At 48.1% G+C, this 20,619-nt stretch overlaps 1 protein-coding gene across 9 annotated transcripts in view; it reads right to left on the bottom strand.

Annotated features, from left to right (window-relative positions):
• Positions 1-16,101, bottom strand: part of KLHL13 (kelch like family member 13) — a 59,998-nt gene extending 43,897 nt beyond the window's left edge. For 2 of the 9 annotated variants that reach the window (XM_034063941.1, XM_034063943.1), the window contains exons 1-3: positions 15,988-16,088; positions 11,329-11,522; positions 5,605-5,669 (exon numbers count right to left, since the gene is read on the bottom strand). In XM_034063941.1, coding sequence (XP_033919832.1) covers positions 5,605-5,669 — 65 coding nt within the window. In that variant the 5' untranslated portion in view covers positions 11,329-11,522; positions 15,988-16,088. Of the gene's footprint in view, positions 1-5,604; positions 5,670-11,229; positions 11,523-15,987 lie in introns of all 9 variants that reach the window. The other 7 variants (XM_034063948.1, XM_034063946.1, XM_034063940.1 and 4 more) reach the window with 6 other exon arrangements.
• Positions 16,102-20,619: the final 4,518 nt, after the last annotated feature.

The following is a 20,619-nucleotide window of genomic DNA, read 5'->3' on the forward strand; positions in this document are numbered from 1 at the left end:
GTTGCTCCTGAGCCCGCCTATCCCATGGACAGTTCACTGAAATGGAAGCTCTGGATCATTCAAGCCACCTTTATGGCTCATTATTTATGTGCAAGATATAAGCACATTCATCTGTGCAGAAGAGGCCAAAATGTTAATGAGTTCCAGTTTCAAGATCTAATGGAACTGATAAAAAAAAGCCTTGCTCCATATTTTTGTGCCTCAAGAGTGTGATATCTCACAGCCATTACCCAAACCAAGTGACTACGGATTATATCCCAGTTTGTGAACTCGTACTTCCACTTACGGGACAGTGAGAAAGTTGTCATCAGATTGAAATGTTACATCATTAACAGCAAGTGCTGCAAGACGCAATCACAGAACCCCAGCCTGGTTTGGGTTGAAGGGACCTCAAAGCTCCTCCAGCTCCAACCCTTGCCACAGGCAGGGACACCTTCCACTGGAGCAGCTTGCTCCAAGCCCCTGTGTCCAACCTGGCCTTGAACACTGCCAGGGATGGGGCAGCCACAGCTTCTCTGGGCACCCTGTGCCAGCACCTCAGCACCCTCACATGGAAGAGCTTCTGCCTAAGAGCTCATCTCAGTCTCCCCTCTGGCAGGTTAAAGCCATTCCCCCTCATCCTGTCACTAACACTACATAAGTGTTAGTAGCTCACAGTAAATTTGTGCTGGACCCAGAAAAACCAGCTCTGAATTCCCAAACAGATCAGTTTCACCTTATTCCAGAGACTGCTGAATACATCAGACTGGTCAAACTATTCACATACAGTCAGGACTACCTCTAACAACTTTAATCCTGCTGCCCAGTGTCAAAACATAAGTTGATACACTGAAAACCCTTCTACCTGTGCATGGCCTCCCTTCACTGAAGGTTGCTCCAGGATGGGGTTTTAGCAGAACAGCTTCTGTTACCTGCTCACGTTACTCTGCTCAGGAGAGAAAGCTGAGCCAGACACAGCGCAAGGTGAAAAGCGAATGTCTTTTTTAGGGGCATTTGTTCAAAACCCACTGCTGGTGAGGCAAAGAAACAGCTTCCCTGGAGCCACGTGGCTGGGCTGCAGTACAAAATCATGAGAAATGCCACAAGCATGCTTGCTTTCTCCTGTCCACAGGAGACCAAAGATTGCAAAGATAGGACAGGATGGACAAACTGATGCGCCCAAAGACAAGACAGGATGCACAAACTGATGCGCCCAAAGACAGGACAGGATACACAAACTGATGCGCCCAAAGACAGGACAGGATGCACAAGCTGATGCGCCCAAGTTCTACAACTGGCAACTGATGGATTTTCTTCCAATAAAGTACAAAGCTCAGCAGCAGCTGCAGAAGGAATATTTACCAGGTCTCATTACCACCAAAATCCAGACAGTTCAAATTCCATGGCAGACAAACTTTTCATCCTCTGAAGAGCTGTGTTAACTTTCACCTTTAACATCCTCCCCATTGATTCTACATGCCCAGCACCCAGATAGGAGACATTCACACCTCTGCTTACAACTGAACAGCTACTTACTACATCCACAGACAGGACACACCTGATCATCAGCACTGACCTGCCTCCCCCTGCCAAGAGCTGGGAGATGGATTTCTCACTGCTCTGCAAGTTCCTCAGGTCCCTGGTCTGTGGTGTTGCTCTTGTTGCTGTTGTTACAACATTGCTACAAGGTGCCCAGAGAAGCTGTGGCTGCCCCATCCCTGGCAGTGATCAAGGCCAGGTTGGACACAGGGGCTTGGAGCAGCTGCTCCAGTGGAAGGTGTCCCTGTCTGTGGCAGGGGGATGGAGCTGGATGAGCTTTAAGGTCCTTTCCAACACAAACCAGCCTGGGATTCTACAATAATCTGTCTCCAAATACAGAGAAGTATATGCCTAAGAAGGCATTTTTATCTCACAAGTAGGGTGTAGAATAGCCTGATGTATGCAGTTCTCAGCCTGAACTTTGGACGTGTTTCTGGATGTTAGCATGGCCTCAAGGCTTTTATAACAGGCAGAGTTGCATTGCACAAGAACAGCATTAACATATATCAAATATCACCTGATAATCAATCATTAACAAGGAAAACCATTACTATTCTCCACCCTCAAACTAGAAGTATATAAATACTTCAACACTTTCAATAAACATCAAGTCCCCACACAAACCAAACCCGCTGTCTTAGACTACAGAAGACCCACCTGAACCTACCACTTGGCCTCAGTCAACCAAGCTCCTGCACTATGAAAAACTCAGTGTCATAAAGGAAGTCAATAAACTGTTGAAATACAGCTCCAGGTAGCAGAACAGATCTTATCCAAATGGAGATTTAGTGACTGTATTAAGTGAAGAAGTTTTGCCCATGAAAAAGCAATGCTCCCCTGCTCGCTAACTGCGATTACAGCACAGCCTTTGTTAATGTACTTCCAAAATATGCTCAATAAAAATTACTCAACCTATTTTAGGAGCACAATAAAAATGCTTCAGCATGTTCACACAGGCATAGGAGTTTTCAGTAATGTTTTGTGTATAAAACACAAGCTCCTCAGTATAATATTTCACTCAAAGAGCAGGAGAAAGTTCCCTGAGGAAGCTTAAAGCATTAATAACTGCTTATACAACACACCATCATACCTACAGTTTGGAAGGGACCACTGGCAGCAGGGAAAGGTTGAGCCACACTGGGTGCCCCTAGATGATGCTCTCACTACTGGGAGCTTACACAGTAATGGAACAGCAAAACCCAACCTCGCAGGAACAGACAAGAGCAGCTCCACACAGAGCAATCCCAGCCTTGACTAAAGGACAGGAGCCAAAGCCAGGTCATGGGGAGCTTTCTCCTCACCCAACATCCCAAGTCCTTCTCCTTCAGGTGGCTCCATCCCATCTCCCTCATCCTGTGTCTGTGCTGGGAACCACCCTGACCCACTGCAGGACCTTGCACTTGGCTTTATGGAACTCCATGAGGTTCACACAGTCCCACCTCTCCAGCCTGTCCATGTCCAGACTATAACACAAGCATCCTCCATGCCACTCCTCTATCAAAGGCACTGTGGGCTTCTGCCTCTGTGCTTATGACCAGATGAAGGGTTCTAATCACAATCTCTCAAGAGCCCTGAAAGTATAGAGTTACAACTCGTAGCATGCATGGATTGCTCCCGGGGAGCGTATGCCACAGACTGGGAGGCATCAACTAAACACTGCTCTGCAAGGGTTAATGAAAAGCCTGAAAACATCACATCAGGAGGCAAAATCTTGTGAAGCTTCTTAGTAAAATAACATACACTCAGTAAACTGAATCTTCCAGTGTTCAGAAGTGACTTTTGGGTAGCCAGCTTACACTACCTAACAGTAACAGCAAAGAAGCTCACAACATTAAAGCCCATTTTCTGATGTAAAACCTTCTGGTACCCCTCTCCTACATCACACACCAGAGCATCACCACCGGCTTCACTCAGAAACTAAATCCATGGTATTTCCTTAAGCTACCATTCAAGGATCCATGTGACAAGGCACCTTGGAATCCCTTTCCACTGAACTTTGAGACTTCTCACCTGCTGTCACTTCCATCAGCCATATCCTTTACCTGCAGGTTTCACCTAAAGCACTTCCTTGGGAAAAAGATCTACATATGCAAATAGAGGCCTGGGAAAAATGCTTCTGGATCAGATTAGTCAGCATGATCCCAAACACCCATCACTGTCAGCAAGTTACTGGCTCTAGAGTGCTGTTAGTGGGTGAAGGTGGAAGCTCAGGGAACACCAGGCTGCAGATCAACTTAAAAGGCATCACTTCTCCTTTGCTTCCTAACACCTATCTTGAGCATACCTTAAGAGGACACAACCACTGAACTGATAATGCAGAAAACACCAGGCCATGAAGCTGTGCAGAGCCCAGCATTGTACACACTGCTCACTGGCCTACCATGACATGAGAGCTTAGTAAGATGTATCTCACATGTTGGTGATTTAGCTTACTATTTGGTAGCATGCGGACATGTTCTAACACTACAGGATTAAAAGCCAAGATGAGATTTGGATTTCTAATGCTACTTGTCCTAGAAACAGACATTAAGGACCTCCTAAACACAAGGACCTTGAACACCAGTACAGGAGCAGCCCAGCTCTTCTGGCTCCAGCAACCACCTCTAAAAGAGGAACCAAAAGCCACATAACTTTTAGATGACTGATTGGCAAGAAACAAAAACCCCAAGGTCATTCTGGATGTCCCAGCTTGTACCAAGAATCATTTCCACCCTTAAGATCCCTCTTCACCACACCGCACATGCACAGTTAATCTCTGATGCTACATTTGTTCTTGACTCCATAAGAATCACAAGGATTTGTCAGAGCAAACCTGTGAGCAGCCAAGTTCCCTTCCTACCTTTCAAAGGGTGAAGGCTGCTCAATAGGATGCTTCTAAAGGAATGAATGCACGGTTTGAATTGTCAGCTATGCAGGCTCAGGAAAAGTCAAGTGAGGCTTTAGCTGCATTCTGCTAAGATTTCAAAGCCACTCAGCAGTCTACAAATACACACATTTGCTTTCTCAGCTGATCTGGACAAGCTCAAGAAGCTAAAAGCCATCAGCATTACAGAATCTCTTTGTGTTCCATACCCCAGTGCATCCAAAGAACTGAACAACTTCCTGGGTCTTTATCAGTTGTTGTAACAACTGACCTAAGGCCACACAATTTGCTCCACAGCAATTAAACAATTACAGTATTTCATCAAAGCAGAGGGCTCAGATTTTGAAGCCATGAACACTGTAAGGCAGGCAGACAGCCCTGGGTAAAACACTGTTCCATGGAAGAATTCAATGACACGGTCAAAGAGCTCTACAAAAGAAAATGCAATCATTCTCATCTGAACATTCGCGTGTTAAGCATTAAACTGCTGTGTAGATACAAGAGCTGCTCATTTCCAATTGCCTATTTCCAAATCATGATATTTAACAATACAAAAACCTTCTCATTCTAGCCAAGGCTGACAAACAGCATCAACAGCATCTGCTGAACATTTGCACTTCACCAGCACACTACTCACCCCCACAGGCCCTCTTAAGTCATCTATTTTGTACTGGGAAAATTCAGCAGAATAATTTTCAATGCCTCAATTGATGCAAGGATGCCTCCTGCAACATCTGCAAAGGGCTATATAAAGAATACAGAGCATGCACATACAGAAATGTATCCTTCAAACTAGAAAGTTTCATGTTACCAACACCTGAGGATATTGTTAAAGGTGGCTGCTTTCTCGATACATGAACCATTTAATCAACATCTACTGAATCCTAAGTTTCATAGAAGGAATTCAAATATGAAAGGTCAGACAAAGATCTACTCAGCCAGGCTTCCCATCGAACAGCAGCTGATCCAGGAGGAGCAGGAACAGGACAACACTGCACCATAGCAGCCTTCCTCCCTCCAAAGCCTTCCCAGTATTGCTTCCCAAACAGCGCTCCCTCTACTGATGCACTGCCACTTTCCTGCATGAAAACCTGGGACCACATCCACATTCAGCTACACAAATTGTTGCCCAGTTATGTTAATGGAACAGGAACAGTTTCACCGGGGTTTAGCCATTAGAAAACATTATTATTTGCATACACAAAGCATCTCAACTTTCTTACTGTTCATGGCAGGATCCCAGGGCTATGTTTCGCCATTCCCAAGTGGTCCAGGTTAATTTTGACATCTAGAATAAGGTTCAGGAAAAGAAAAAAACATTGTCACACACATTTGCATGCTGTTATTCACTGTAGATGTTATTGTAAAGAACTGCAGGGTACAGCATCTCCCACAGAGTTAACTATTGGCTTCTGCAGTTCTTTGAGCTCCATCTCTGCTGTGAGTGGAAAATTGGATAGCCCCACTTCTTGCCTAGAGGGAAAGTTCACAAAACTGACTGCAGAGCTGTGGCACCCTGCTCTTTCCCATGTATAGACTGAGTATTTCAGACCCAATTCTGCAAGACCACAGCTTCAAATAAAAACCACTTTTAACAATAGAGCAGAAGAAAGAAACTCAAAGCTCATTTCTGCTTTCAGGCTACTCAGTCTGTATCTCAGAAGTAGGGCCACCATTTCATGCAAGTCACTGTATGCACACAAGTCACAGGAGGGACAAGTCCTAACAAAAGCAACACTTTCATCATGACATTAAGCCAAGCTTTCAGACATTCACCCCCACTGCAGTCACACTGGAAGCCATCGGCTGAGCTTGCAGGAAGAGCACCAGGCACAATGGGCTTGGAATGGCACTGAGCTGCAGGATCTGGCAGGAGACACTGCTCTGCTTTTGAATGCCAGGAAGACAGCATGTCCCACTGACATGGGAAAAAGCAGGCAGTTACCTCAACACGCAGGGAGCGAGTAGCTGCACTGCTACCTGCAATGGCTGTCATGTGTTCAACTGTTCTAACGTAAAGCAGAGTGAGGAAACACTGGTGACAACACCACTGCTCCTGCTTCCTCTGCACTTCCGCTCCCAGAAGAAGGAAGTTGTTCAGTCTGGAGAAGAGAAAGCTCAGGGGGGACCTTATCACACTCCACAGCTACCTAAAGGAAGGTTGTAGTGAGGTGGGGTCAGTCTCTTCTCCCAAGGAACAAGGGATGGGACAAGAGGAAACAGCCTCAAGCTGCACCAGGGCAGGTTTAGATGGAGCTGAGGAACAATTCCTTGCCCAGAGGGTGCTCAGGCATTGGAACAGGCTGCCCAGGGCAGGGCTGCAGTCACTGTCCCTGCAAGTGTTCACACACCGTGAAGATGAGGTCCCAGTGCCATGGGGTAGTGGTGGCCTTGGCAGGACTGGGGTAAGGGTTGGACTGAAGAAGCTTAAAGGGCTTTTCCAACCTGGCTGATTCTAGGATTCTACAGTTCCAAGCTGAAGCATCCCATCTGCTCACATTCAGGCAGCACCAGCAAATGAGGGTCGCTGCTCAAATAACTCAATGAACAAGCTTTCCTCAGTGTCAAGCCCTTGCCAAATGATAAAGCACCAGTAACAGCAATATCACACAGGAAACCACAGGTTAACCAACAGTATCAGATAAAAAGCACTATAGGATGTTCAAGCTTCTGAGCCAAAACCAAAAGGAGTTACCTTAAGATCTGAGAGGCTATTGCAGCCTATTTCATGAAGCTTTCTTCCTTTATGCTCCTCCTTGAAATGTGTCAGATTATTTGGCTTTTTGCATATGCCCACCTATGCGAGGAGCCATCAGAAAGACCCAAGCTTCAGAACTCAAGTATTAAGGTGTCAGGAATGACACACACAGAAACCTCCTACCCAGAGGCAAACCAGAGACACAAGAAGTTAGGAAGTTGTTTCTGATGGCAAGAAGCCCTCTAACCCCAGGAGGAGGTCCCAGGCTTCCCCCCATCCCCTGGCAGGGCACTCTGCAGAACCTGCATCCCTGCAGTGCCAGGCAGGCTGCACCAGTGACGCATGCAGCACCACACTGGAGGGCTTGTGAGAGGCTCCGGGTGATGGAAACCTCACACAATGTCAGGCTTGTTCCACACATCTGGGATGGCCCTGACACAGTGAAGTCAATACAAAGACAGCGTTTTTTCCTCCAACCCACTCTTTTTTATTTCCTCCCCCCATTTCTTTTTCCACCATTATTTATCCCTGACTCCCGGTTAGGAACTGTGAAGTGTTGCCATGCAACCTCTGGTCTGCCACATTCACACTTCCCAGCCAAACCCCCTCCTACTGTTAATTTTCCTAATGAATAAACAACCTGAGCTAATAATGGGAGCTGGTGATAACCACAGCCCAGGCTTCTCCATGGGGAAGACAGGCCACAGCCCCAGCAACCCCACAGCACGTCCCACAGCACCCGCCAGCACTGCTGGAAGAGCCTTAGCATAACTGCCATCCCCATAAACCATGTCAAAACCTAACCACTTCTTCTTTCACTCCACACCAGCAGATCACTACAGCCTAAGCAGGAAATATACTCATTCCCTCAGAGGATCATGAGCTGGGATGCTCTGACTTCACCCATCCTCACAGAAGCCACATTTCTGCCTTTTGAGAGGCATTTTAGGTTGTGACCCTCTGCCCTGGGTTTGGATCTCCTCCTCCAGGAACATCTATGCCATGGAGAGCTCAGCACCTTCAGCTGCTTGTCCTTGCTCCATGGCACAAGGCTGCCAGCAGACCTGCTCCCAAGGACTTTCTAACCTAGTTATGCAGGATCAACTGATACAAAGAATGATTCTTTAGGCTGTTTAAACCATTCCATCTCATTTGGGTTGGCATTGTGCAGAAGAGCTCACATAAGTGTCTAAGCTGCCAGAGGCAAGGTTTACAGCCCCCTTACAGAAACATTGCATCCTTCTACACACCAGGAATGATAGCCAGCAGCAAAACCGGATGAGAAGCCCCTGGCAGCATCCCGAAAGAAACAAGGGCCATTGGCACACTGTGTCACCCAAGGAATGAATTCTAAGAGGAGGACAAGTCTTGCCTACATCTGTTCAGCCCGTTCCAGGACAGTCATTTCACCCAGCTCTTGGAGAAGGCCTCACTGGGACAGCCACACAAGCACCTGTGGTCACACTGTGTGCAAGCCTCTGCCCTTGCAGGAAGGCAAGAGATGCTGGTGACATCCATCGTGTTGTCCTAAGGCTACAAGTTCTGCAAGATCAAAATGTCATCAACCAGAGGCTGGAGTCAGACCATGTGCTTACTGAGCTGGGCTGTATTACTGCAGCAGGCTGTACTACTGCACCCACCCCACCCACAAACCCCAGGAAAACAAAGTGTGAAGGAAGACTACAGCAGTGTAACAAGATTTGGGAACAGAAACCACCTTTTTCTTCTGTATACGTGAAGCAGCATCGCACCAAGGCCTCAGTCCATGACTGTGGCTCTTAAACACCACCAGGCATACAGATCAGCAAGAGGACTGAGGACAAAACCGAAGCTTAAGGAAAACAAAACCTCAGGGTCTCCATCTCCAGGGTCCATTTAGAGCCTCACAGCAAACTCCTCCACATATCCAACCTTCCATTAAGATAAGCTCCTAACCCAGTTCTGAAAAGGATAAGCCTGCTTGCAGAGAGAGGAGCCAAGCTCTGTCAGCACACGACACCACCACCACCAAGTTAATGCCTCTTCCACCAACACCAGGGTAGCTGATACCATGGTTCTTTCACTACTGCTCCCCTCTAAAGTCCCTGTTTGGGCATTAAGGGCAACACTGTCAGATTCAGGGGTAAATGTGCTGCCAGGTTTCAGAGGTGCAGAGCCACCGAGGGAGCAATGTGCAGCAACTCAAGCCACTGAGTAAATCCAGATTCAGGATTGCTGCATTATATACATTTACCCTTTGACTCTTCTGAGCTCAAGTGTTTAATTCCTAACTTCCAGTTTGAATGTGTAAGCTTGCAAAATCTTTAATTTATATAAAATATCTCATAGGGCACATACCCTGATGGAAATATTTTCATTCCACTGTATAGCAACATGCTTAGAACAGCAAACACAAGAGCCCTGCTTAAATTGCTAGATATAACATCACTGCTGAATTTCAAATTCAACATGAAAGAGAACAAAACTGGTTACGTTCTGTTCCTGTTAAAAGCCTCCCACATAAACAGGCAATAAAATATAGTTGTTAAGAGGCAGCAATACAACCACGTATGCATTTTTTAACTTGGAGTTGCTACTACTTCAAATGTTACCCACTAGCAGTGAGCAGAAAGATGATCAGGGAGGGGGATAAGCTATTAATACAAGTCTTCTACAACTCTGGCACCACGGTGGATAATCAGCTTCTAAAAAAATATACAGCTACAGAATAGATGCCAAGGTCCGTAGGATTCCAGTGCCACAGTTTTAAATAACAGATGTGCTACTCATTTCCTCTGCTCTATTCCAAACCTGTGGGCAGCCATAAACTTGCCCAGAACCATGCCCGTTTCCTAACACTGAAGCTACACAAGTCAAGCACTGCGCAGCCAAAAGTATTCAAGGCAGAAGAGCAACCCATTTTTCCTGCATGGCTTCCTTCAAGAGCCAGGCAGCATCTGCCAATGTTCCAAGTCCTCCAGAGGAGAGACAAAAAGCTTTCCCCCCACCCTTCTGTAGTGCATAAGTCATGCTTTCATGTAAAGATTTTACTGAAAGCATGAATTTACACAGATCAATCAGCTTCCGCACAGGTGAAAAGCGAGCTGGAGAACAGGAGCATCTCTTTAAAAGCATCCAGAAACTTGCGAGCGCTGCCCTGGTCCTGCTGTGTTGCGTTCAATGTATCACAGAATCATAGAATGGTTTGTGTTAGAAAGGACCTTAAAGCTCATCCAGCTCCAACCCCTGCCATGGGCAGGGACACCTTCCACTGCAGCAGCTGCTCCAAGCCCCTGTGTCCAACCTGGCCTTGAACACTGCCAGGGATGGGGCAGCCACAGCTTCTCTGGGCACCCTGTGCCAGCGCCTCAGCACCCTCACAGGGAAGAGCTTCTGCCTAAGAGCTCATCTCGGTCTCCCCTGTTTAAGTTTAAAGCCATCATTCCTTGTCCTATCACTACTGTCGCATCCTCGACCTGCTGGGAGAAGCAGTCCTGCTTTCCCTCCACTCACCTCTAGCCACAGCATTCCTGCTTCTACCTGTGTGAGCAACAGCAAGGTGTAGCCACGGGGTAAGTTCACATCCTGATATGAACATTACTGAGTGGGTTAGTTTCCCATGAGATAAGAGCATGAAAGAAATCACCCTGCAATCACAGCAGCTCTGCCAAGGCAGCCGAGCAGGAGATCAGGTACCAGGCAGGACCACCCAGAGACGCAGCAGATGAGGTTCCTGCAGCACCAAATCACCTCCAGAGCCTCTGGCATTAGATTCTGCCCTCCAAGTGTGAATCTTCTGTTTCATTTTCCATCTATACCAGGTTATGAAGAAGTTTCAAATTTAAAAGAAAATCTTTCCATTTTATTCTTACAGAATTGTTTGAACACATAGAAAATGTGCTACAAGAACGTGTAACAGAAACAGAGCTTCAGAGAGCTGGGGTTTGTGCCACTCCAGTAACAACCTGCTGGGTATTTCAGATCATCATCTTAACACACTGCCGGGTATTTCACATTAGCGTTATCAGATAAGGTCAGTATTCAAAAGAATCAAAGTTCCCACGATGGTAAATGAAATGCACGTGGAACAGATTCAATCTGAAACTAGCACAGACCACTCGCATGGAGATCCCAAAAGCAGGCAGGAAGCAGGAACTGGGTCAAAACTCACGTGTTTCTCCTTGCTTTCTTCAGCCCACAGGAGTCACTAATCATCACCACTCACACACCTCAAATTGTGATCTGTTCTTTTCAGGACACGGATCCTCACCTTCCTCGCAACAACAGCTTGCACAGGACCAGATGCAGGTGTAACTAAGCTGGTTTACAACGTATCACGGTTTTCATTTGTTGTGTTGCTAAATCCCAGTCTGCAATTTCTGAAGGATACAGATTGTTAAATCTGCCTCCTTCCAGTTGTTCTCCTCACCAAGAACAAAGGAAACAAAGTTCTCCCTCGCTTCCCTGCAAAGATGGAAATTCACATTCAGAACACACAGAGATGCTGAGCATTGCAATACCTGTTAAAGCAGTTAAAGAACCCAGAGCCAGGACAGGCACTCAAACCATCCCCTCCCTGGTTTAACCACACAACCTCCACAACACATTCACACATGCTTTAATGGTTTTCCTCTCCCAAGGTGAAACAGCTTAGGCAGGACCTCTGTCCTAAAGCAGCTTATACCTCCCACTTCCAGGCAAGCAGAATCAGAGAGGCAGGACAAGCAAGTACACAACCAGCAAGCAGGAGCTACAGGTGTCTGACATGGTGGGTAATAGTCCTGCTGCTGACAACAGGTTCCACTGCTGGGCCCAGCCACATGCACAAAACATTGGTGGTTTAGGAATGGGATCCAGAGGGACCTGGACAGGTTGGAGAGGTGGGACCGTGTGTGCTGGGCTGCACCCCCAGACCATGAGCAGCAGCTCGGATGGGGGGATTGTCCCCATCAGCTGCACTCTGGGGAAAGCCCCCTGCAGTCCTGATCCAGCTCTGGGGCAACAGCACAAGCAGGATGTGGCAGGGGGCTGGGACTGGATGAGCTTTAAGGTCCCTTCCAACCTAAACCCGGCTGTGATTCTGGGCACCCCCAGAACAGAGGCCCACGGAAAGGAACAGCACAACGCATGACCTCAAAGGGCACTGGGTAATGCTGATGCTCTTGAAGATTGAAATGGGAAAAGGTTTTCAGTTTTCCCCCAAATCTCAGCAACAACACTTTGGGGTAAAAGCTCCAAGAACTTCTTTGAAAGCAAAACTTCTGTTCATGATCTAATTTCATTGGGATTTTCACCTGTACCAGCAGATATTTCCTATGAAAGAAACCAAGCAGAACAGTGTTGGTATTGCCACACATCTCTCACATTTCACAACTATAACGCACCACCAAGCAGCTGCATCAGTCACAAAGAAGACAGAACAAAAGCCTCAAGAAATCATATGACCAGAGCCATTAGTATTTACAAGGAAGCACTGTTCCCACAAAGGAAACCAAATGACAGATTCCCCACAGCAAGCTGAAAGCAAAACCATTGAGAATATGCATCAGTAACTGGTGCTCTCGTCAAAAAATCAGTACACCTGATTCATTCCAAAAGAGCTGCTTGAAACATGCATTGAAGTCATCAAATTCATTGTAGAAGATAGGAAATCGCTTGAATTCCCTTACTGTTGGTATTCTGAAACACACAGGCTGATTAAAGGAGTCAGATTTACACTTGCAAGTTGCTCTTGGGTTTCAGCAGATCCTTTCCTACCTCAGCAGCCAAAAGGTATCTTCAAGAAACCCCCTTCTGAAACACTCCTGACACCAGTTCCAGGTCACACATAGCAATTCCCTGTATCTCACTGCACTTACAGCATGGTTTCCTCCTCGGATCCTGCCCACACAGGACTCAGGCTATCCACACCATGTGTCTTCCACCCGAAACCAGCAAGTTCCTCAATCACCCTGTATGCCCACTGAACACATGCCTTGTCTTCCAGTGACTACAACCCAGCATGGCTTCATTACTTCCTAGTTTTTCCAAGACACTTTGCTTCAGGAGAGCAAATACACCAAAAGAAATTTCATCCACACTGTTGCTTCTGACTCCTCCATAAAGCTCTGATTTCCCAACTTTAAGAAACCTTTTGCATCACAAAGAGTTAAAAACATGAAGATGTTGCCCTCCAGTGCTCTGACAATGCAAGACACCGTGGGAATACAAGAACCTGAGGGCAGAGAACCTGGAAAGGAAAGCAGAACACATGCTGCCCCATGAAGTAATGACTTCACCTCCCACTCACACTGGCATCCACACACACACTGCACCAGATCTGTGATAGAGACATCCATCCCTTTGAACCCAGCCCCAGGCCACCAAAGTCAACTTTCATAAGCTGTAAGAGTCACTACCAAAGTGTTTTACTATTGATGGTGAAACAGCCAAACAATGAGCACTCTGAGGCTGAGTGCTCTTAAATCCCAGGCTGGTTTGTGTTGGAAAGGACCTTAAAGCTCCTCCAGTTCCAACCCCTGCCACAGGCAGGGACACCTTCCACTGCAGCGGCTGCTCCAAGCCCCTGTGTCCAACCTGGCCTTGAACACTGCCAGGGATGGGGCAGCCACAGCTTCTCTGGGCACCCTGTGCCAGCGCCTCAGCACCCTCACAGGGAAGAGCTTCTGCCTAAGAGCTCATCTCAATCTCCCCTGTTCTGGCAGCTTAAAGCCATTCCCCTTGGTCTGTTCCTACAGGCCCTTGTCCAAAGCCCCTCACCAGGTTTCCTGGAGCCCCTTCGGGCACTGGAAAGGCACAGTAAATGCTTTACTATAGGTCATTTTCTGCCACAGTAAGTTTTGCCAGCATGGACAGACCAACTAAAAGAGTAAAGACACAAAAAGCAGGTTTTACATATCACAGCTACCTCAGCAATGGGACAACCATGCAAAAGCAGAGCATCTTTGACAGCTTTGCTTGTGGTGCTTGTGGAGGTGATACGGTAGAGCTCACAGAAACTCTCCCTGTAGTACACATTGCACATTCAGTGTCTCTACCAACATGTTTCTTTGTAGTGTGGACTAATTAACCCTTCCTAATAGCTGGACCACACTATGAACACGCAGCCCTTGAGGTCACAACATTGGTACTTTGAATTCAGACAGCAGAGGTGATGCCTTTAGATCCAGACATCCCGGGCTTCATCACCACTGCCAAGGAAACACAGACAAGTACTATGTTATACTGAGATACACTCAACCAGTTTGCTGATTTGGGGGTTATTTTAAGGGGCTCCAACATTTTCTGAGCTTCTTGTAAACCAAAAGAAAGAAAACCCACAATTTAAGGTTACTGGAATTCCAGGGGGAAGCAAGGCTTCACTTTGTATGCTCAACCCCATGTGCTTCTCTGCAGCTCATGTGCCAGAACAAGAGCTCTTGTTTGCAGCAGCTTCATTTCACCTCCTCTCTGAGCCCCTTTAGAGCTCACTGAAGGATCCATCACCAACCTCACACATGCATCTGCAGCAGTATGAGCTGAACACATTCCCTTCTCTGTGCGAGCCAAATCCTGACAGGCTGGTTGAGATGATCTCAGTGCCTGTTGTCTCCCCATGGAGATGCTCTGCTCTTACTGTGGGAACACGCCGGGTCAGGGAGTCTGTGCATGGCCCTGTTTTCTGGCTGGGCAGGTTCAGCGATCTGCTTCATTCCCAGCATCACCAGAACATGTGCCAGTGGTACTACAAAACACACAAGTCCCCAAGCCAGAATCACTGCTGCAGAGTAGGTACAGGTGAGCTGCAGCCTCAGGTGACTTCAGCTCAGTGAATCTTCCACAGAATGGCAGAATAAACCTTATCAAATGATAATAAATAACTGCTGGCTGGGGCAAAGCCACTTGAATTCATGTCAGAGCCCTGGTGCCAAGCCAAGGATCACTAGAACTCTTGGTGCTTTGAAGCAGAGCAGCATGTTAATTCGTGCTGGGAGCTCACTGCGATGGGTCTAAACCTACTACTTATGACAGTCTTTTACTATCACCCCTCCGCAGCGTGTTCTGCTATTAAAGGAGACTGCAGAACAGGCTTTGCATGGAAGCAGAGCAGTGGGGAGAGTGCCCTGAAGGTTCTTCATTATCATTATCTCTGTCTGCAGCTCACTGGGGGAAGAGTAAGGAAACTCCTCCGTGGCGTTCTATTCAAATGTATGAGCCACAGTTAAAGGAGAGACGTTTCTAGCGCAGACTTCACAGCAGAGCTAAGCCAGCATCGGTTTCATTGACACTGCCAACACCTGAGCTAAGGAGCCCTTTGCCACACGGAACTGCAAGCGATGCTCCCCGCACCTCCTGAACGGCAGCCAAGATCCGAACCACGGCTCTCACTGCTCCCGAGTTAACACCGCGCTCCTCACAGGCACAAAGTCCTGAGCAGTGAGTCCCGAGTAAAACACAGCTTGGCCTAAATCTGATGTGAACAAGGAGAAGAGGAAACCATCAAGTTAATTACACCCTGAGTTACATCCCTATTTCTAATGGCTGCATCTCAGAACTAAGCCCCTAAACTCCAAACCTCGACCAGCCAAACAGCGACCGAGGAACAATGAACACCGGCGGCACACGGGGCCGCGGGACGGAGAAAGCGGCTGTAGGGCTCCGGGACAATGCCTGGAAGATCGGAGCTGGAGGCGCCTCTCGGCGGCACAAAGCCCGCTCCGGAGCACGCCGAGACCCGCGGCCCTGCCCGCGCTCCCCCCCTCCCCGGCAGCACTCCCTCGGTTCTCTCCCTCACTAACCGGGTACCCTCCGGCAGCACCCGCCGCCCCGCTCACACACACCGGCGCCGCGACCCCCGGCCGCACAGGCCCCGCAGGACACAATGGTCCCCGGCCCCCCCGTGCCCTCACACCGCGGCACAGCCGGAGGGTGTCCCTCACCCCGCTCTCACCTGCGGGCTGCGGCCGCCCGGCCCCGCCGCGGGCCCCGCTCCCGAGCGTCCCCAAAGTCCCGAGCGCGGCCGCGCGCCCGGTACCGCCCCCCGGCACAGCGCGTCACCGACCGCGCCAACATGGCGAGGAGGCGGTGCGCATGCGCACGTGGCTAGGCGACGCGCGGCGAGAAGAGGCGGGGGGGGTGGGCTGTGCATGGGGCGGGGTTAAAGGCAAAAGAGGCGGGGCTATGGGGAAGGGGGCGTGGTCTGAGAGCTCGTGGGGCGAGGGATGGATGGATGGATGCATGGATGCATGGATGGATGCATGAATGGATGCATGGATGGATGGATGCATGAATGGATGCAGGGATGGATGGATGCATGCATGCATGGATGGATGGATGGACAGGTTAAGTAGCTCTCTAACTCCAGCTTGATTCCAGCCATAGACAGGGCACTTCTAAAGCCCACTGACTACCCTGGTCCCCGTTAACACACAACAAATCCCACAGAGCTGTTTTTTCCAAGTAATCGTAATAACTTGGAGTAAAACCTAACGCCTGCTGAGCACAGACAGCCTGTTCGTGGCTGTTCCCACAGGCTGGCATCCCATCCTGAAGGCCAGGACGTGCCGACAGAAGCTGTTCGCCCGCCAACCATCTGGAGAGGCTCTGTGAGAATTACTCCAGCCTCCAAGAGGGAGGAAGGGATCTGAGCAGCAATAAATCATGTTTGCTGAGGCTGATGAAGCCTCGTAAAAAGTCTCTTGTGAGCAGAGCGTGCCCGGGTCCTGTTCTTGCTGTTTGCCCATGGTGTGAATGGGAAATGTCCCCAGGGAGGTGACTGAAATAAAAATCCCTGGAGGGAAATTTGGCCTCAACACTGGAATAGAGAAGCTGTGGCTGCCCCATCCCTGGCAGTGTTCAAGGCCAGGTTGGACACAGGGGCTTGGAGCAGCTGCTCCAGTGGAAGGTGTCCCTGCCCGTGGCAGGGGTTGGAGCTGGAGGAGCTTTAAGGTCTCTTCCAACACAAACCACGCTGGGGTTCTGTGGTTCTATGAAATTCACTGTCCCAGCAGTGCTCTGCCGCATTGTTCCATTTCATGTCCCCATGCTTCAGGGCAGAGAAATCGGCACCATCCTTCGCCCCAGCTCACCTCAGTAGGATCAGCCCAGCTGAAGTTCACCAAGCCCAGGCCATGGCTACTTGAGCAGGAAACAGCACTAAAAGAGTTATTAAAGCTTTGTGAAGGGGTATTTGAAAAGCCTCTCCTTGCAGAGTCAGTGCCTTTAAACCACGAGACATCAGAGTTCTTCCCTGTGCTTGGAAGAGGAAATAACTGCCTGGCACATGCTGGCACACATAAGCATTTACTTTACGACTATAACACAGATAAGCCCTGAGTGTGCATCCTGGGTTTCCACCACCCACAGCCATTTCCACAAACGTAAAATCCAACCTAAAGACTAATTTTTGTTGGTACCACTTTTAATGCCTCATCTCTCTTTACCCTCCATAAAGTCTCCAACCATAGACATGATAATTATTGGAGCAGCAGAGAATCACAGGCTGTTTGCCATTCCCTGCCAGGCAAAATCACAGCAGAATAGGGAAGAAGTCAGCTGAAACATCAGCTCTCTTCACAGAGAAACATTTCCAGTGGAAATGGAGCATCCCACTGGAAAGGTGCAGTCAGAAGATTAACATATGTAGGGAGAAGGAATTATATTGGCCACTGAGCATTCAAATTCATCATGTGTGGGGGTAAAAAAAGAAGGCAGAAAACAGTCTAGGTATAATTGATCCGAGCCTTGGGAGCTGGAAAAGATAAATGGAATGTGAAATGAGTGGAAGGAAAGATGGGAAATCAGGGAAGGTGCCCCAGACAGCACAGCCCGTAACTAAGGTTCGGGAAAAGGAGGCCATCCAATGCAAGCAGAGCGGGAAGTGCCCCAGGGACTTGGAGTGGCTGCAAAATTAAACAGAGCAGCTACAAAGACAGTATCTGACCTAAATAAGGCACTTACATCCTTACATTATCCATAGCTTTATAGAGAGTATTATAACCACTAGCAGAGGGCCAGAGCATGCTTCTCTGGGCACCCTGTGCCAGCACCTCAGCACCCTCACAAGGGAGAACTGGTGCCTAAGAGCTCATCTTAGTCTCTCCTGTTCGAGTTTTAATCCATTGCCCCTGTTCTACCACCACAGCCCCTAATGAAGATGATTCTCCTGCAAGCCCCCACTGTGGTTCTAGTTTGGGCAATAACTGCAGCACCCTGCACAGGATTACTGGTGGCTGCAGGTAAACTACTCACACCTCTGCAGGCTGCGTATTCCTCCTGGCTAAACAATTTATCATTGCATGCTTATATGCTTTTCTTCCCTGCTGTCAAATGGTATTAACTCCTGTTTCTTCTGAGTGCAGGTCAGATCTAGGAACATGGCAAGAATTCAAGAAGAAGAATAATTCCCAAGCTTCAGTAAAATCACCTTGCTTTTGACTCCTAAAACTGGTGACGCAGGTCTTGCTTATCAGAAAGAGGAAACAGGGAGCTCAACACTTCTCATCTCTGAAGCACCACTCACGGCAGTGTCCTAGGGTCTGATCAAAGTTGGTTCTGATACAGCCCAGCTACACCCTGCCTCTTACCTCCCCCAGCATCACACAACTGGTGCATGCAACTCTGCTCTCTTGCTCTTCACAGTGTGAGCTGGTAACTGGGCTTTCTGCAGCAATCAATAGTTCTTCTACCTGAGCAATCCATCTTTAGGTTCACTCCCAATCAAAGATCACAAAGAATATAAAATAAATTATTGATTGTTGCCAGGAACCACATTAATAAATCTGTCCCTGAGAAAAAAACAGCTCAAAGATTCAAAGGGAGCAAATTTAGTAACTGTCACAGATGTTGAAGTGCTCCATTCATCAGCCAAGCTCACCCAGGAGTAAAGCATCTTAAGTGCCACCCAAGCTACTCCTAAGCCGGGGCAGGGTACCAATGTGGGATTATCCAGTGGACATTTCCAAAAGCAAGGCTTCAGAAAGAAGTTCCAAGTCTGCATAGGGTAAAATGTAGTGTATCATTGTATTCCTGGGAGCAAGGGGGAACAGGTAAGACGCACGGGCTCTCCTGCCCTGCAGCAGATTGGGGTGCATCTACTGGAGCTGTACAGCACTGCAGGAGCACAGTGAAGGGCATCTTTGCAAAGTTATTTCTTCAGAGATAAAGAGGTCATTGTGCAAAGTGTTTCTAACTGGGTTTACAAGCATCAACAAAACTCATTTAGTTTTGCTTATTATTTCAAGGGATTCTTGCTTGTTTAATGCTCCACAGTTATCTGTGCTGTAGAAGAGACAAAGCTATTGCTCTGTTCTCACTCGTAGCTATTTATAGCTTGTAATAACACTTCTCACGCTACAAGGAATGAAACCAATAGTGTAAAATTAGGACAAAGACACAACCTCTGGGGCCTTTCTGCCCAAAAGCTGTCACTAACATTACCACCTTGTTTTGTTTTCCCCGCTGCATTGCTCTCCTGCAATGTCTCAGGGAGATGCTCTTTAGTTCTGTTGATTTAAGTTGAATGCAAAGCAAGAGGAGCCTGTGTCTTTGGGGAGAACAGTCCCACATCAGCATGAGTCACACTGACACCTCCGAGGGAGAATAAACCTTGTAAGAGCTGGGAAATCAGAGGCGGGTTTTGTCACACTGGTCAGGTAACACCCGGCTCTGCCTTCGGGTTGATCTGTCCGAGCCCCCTGGTCCGTGTGAAGGCGCTTGCTGGGGACTGATTCCCAATGGAGGAAAGGGAAAACAGGCCCGTGGAAACCCAGTGCCATCTGAGCACTGGGCACACACTGATGGTGCCTTTTCAAATGCTTCCTCTTGAAAATCACAGCTTGTCTTTCCAGGAGTTTGTTGAGATACTGCTTGGCTCCCCCAGGATGTTTTTCCCTTAACGATTCCCTAAGGAGAATCTGGCTGACAAAAATAAGCACTCAGTGAGTCTTTGGAAGTCAGATGTGGATGCTCTTCCCTTGAATCTCCACTGCCAAAATAGATGTAGCATACAGAGAGCTCCTCCTGCCAGCTTGTATTCAAATGATTTTTGAGTTGTTTCCCCTGCTATTAAGCCCATCTGTGAGACTTTCACAAACAACATCAGAGGTCCTGCTCCTTCAAAATCGTTTCTGTGCTTAAAAGTGACTCATGTACCCAGATGTCCCCCAGTGTGTTACAGCATCCAGGGCTATTTTTATCCCTCCCTGTTTTCTGCAATGATTAAAGCTTTTATCATGTAACCCAGCACTTTGTAACTGCTGCTAGAGCAGGACAAGGCGGCTCAATGCTCATCCCACATTAACCTCTTCCTGACTGCAGGGAGATGCTGCCCCAACCCCTCCAGGCAGGTGGGGCCGTACTCTGAGCACAGCCACAACACTGCTTTCTCTGGGGTTCCTTTATTTTCCCATATAACAAAGGCACGATAAATGCACAGTGACCTCATCTGGGCACAAGCACATGGCAAGCTGCTGGCCTCTCCCCAGGCCTCCCTCCATCACTGCTGGCCTTTGCTGAACAAAGAGCTGCTGGAGCATCGTTCCCTGAGACAGTTCTTGGCTGAAGGCACAGACTGGGGCTTGAG

The sequence above is a fragment of the Melopsittacus undulatus genome, chromosome 6, assembly GCF_012275295.1.
Source record: "Melopsittacus undulatus isolate bMelUnd1 chromosome 6, bMelUnd1.mat.Z, whole genome shotgun sequence".
Taxonomy (NCBI): Eukaryota; Metazoa; Chordata; class Aves; order Psittaciformes; family Psittaculidae; genus Melopsittacus; species Melopsittacus undulatus.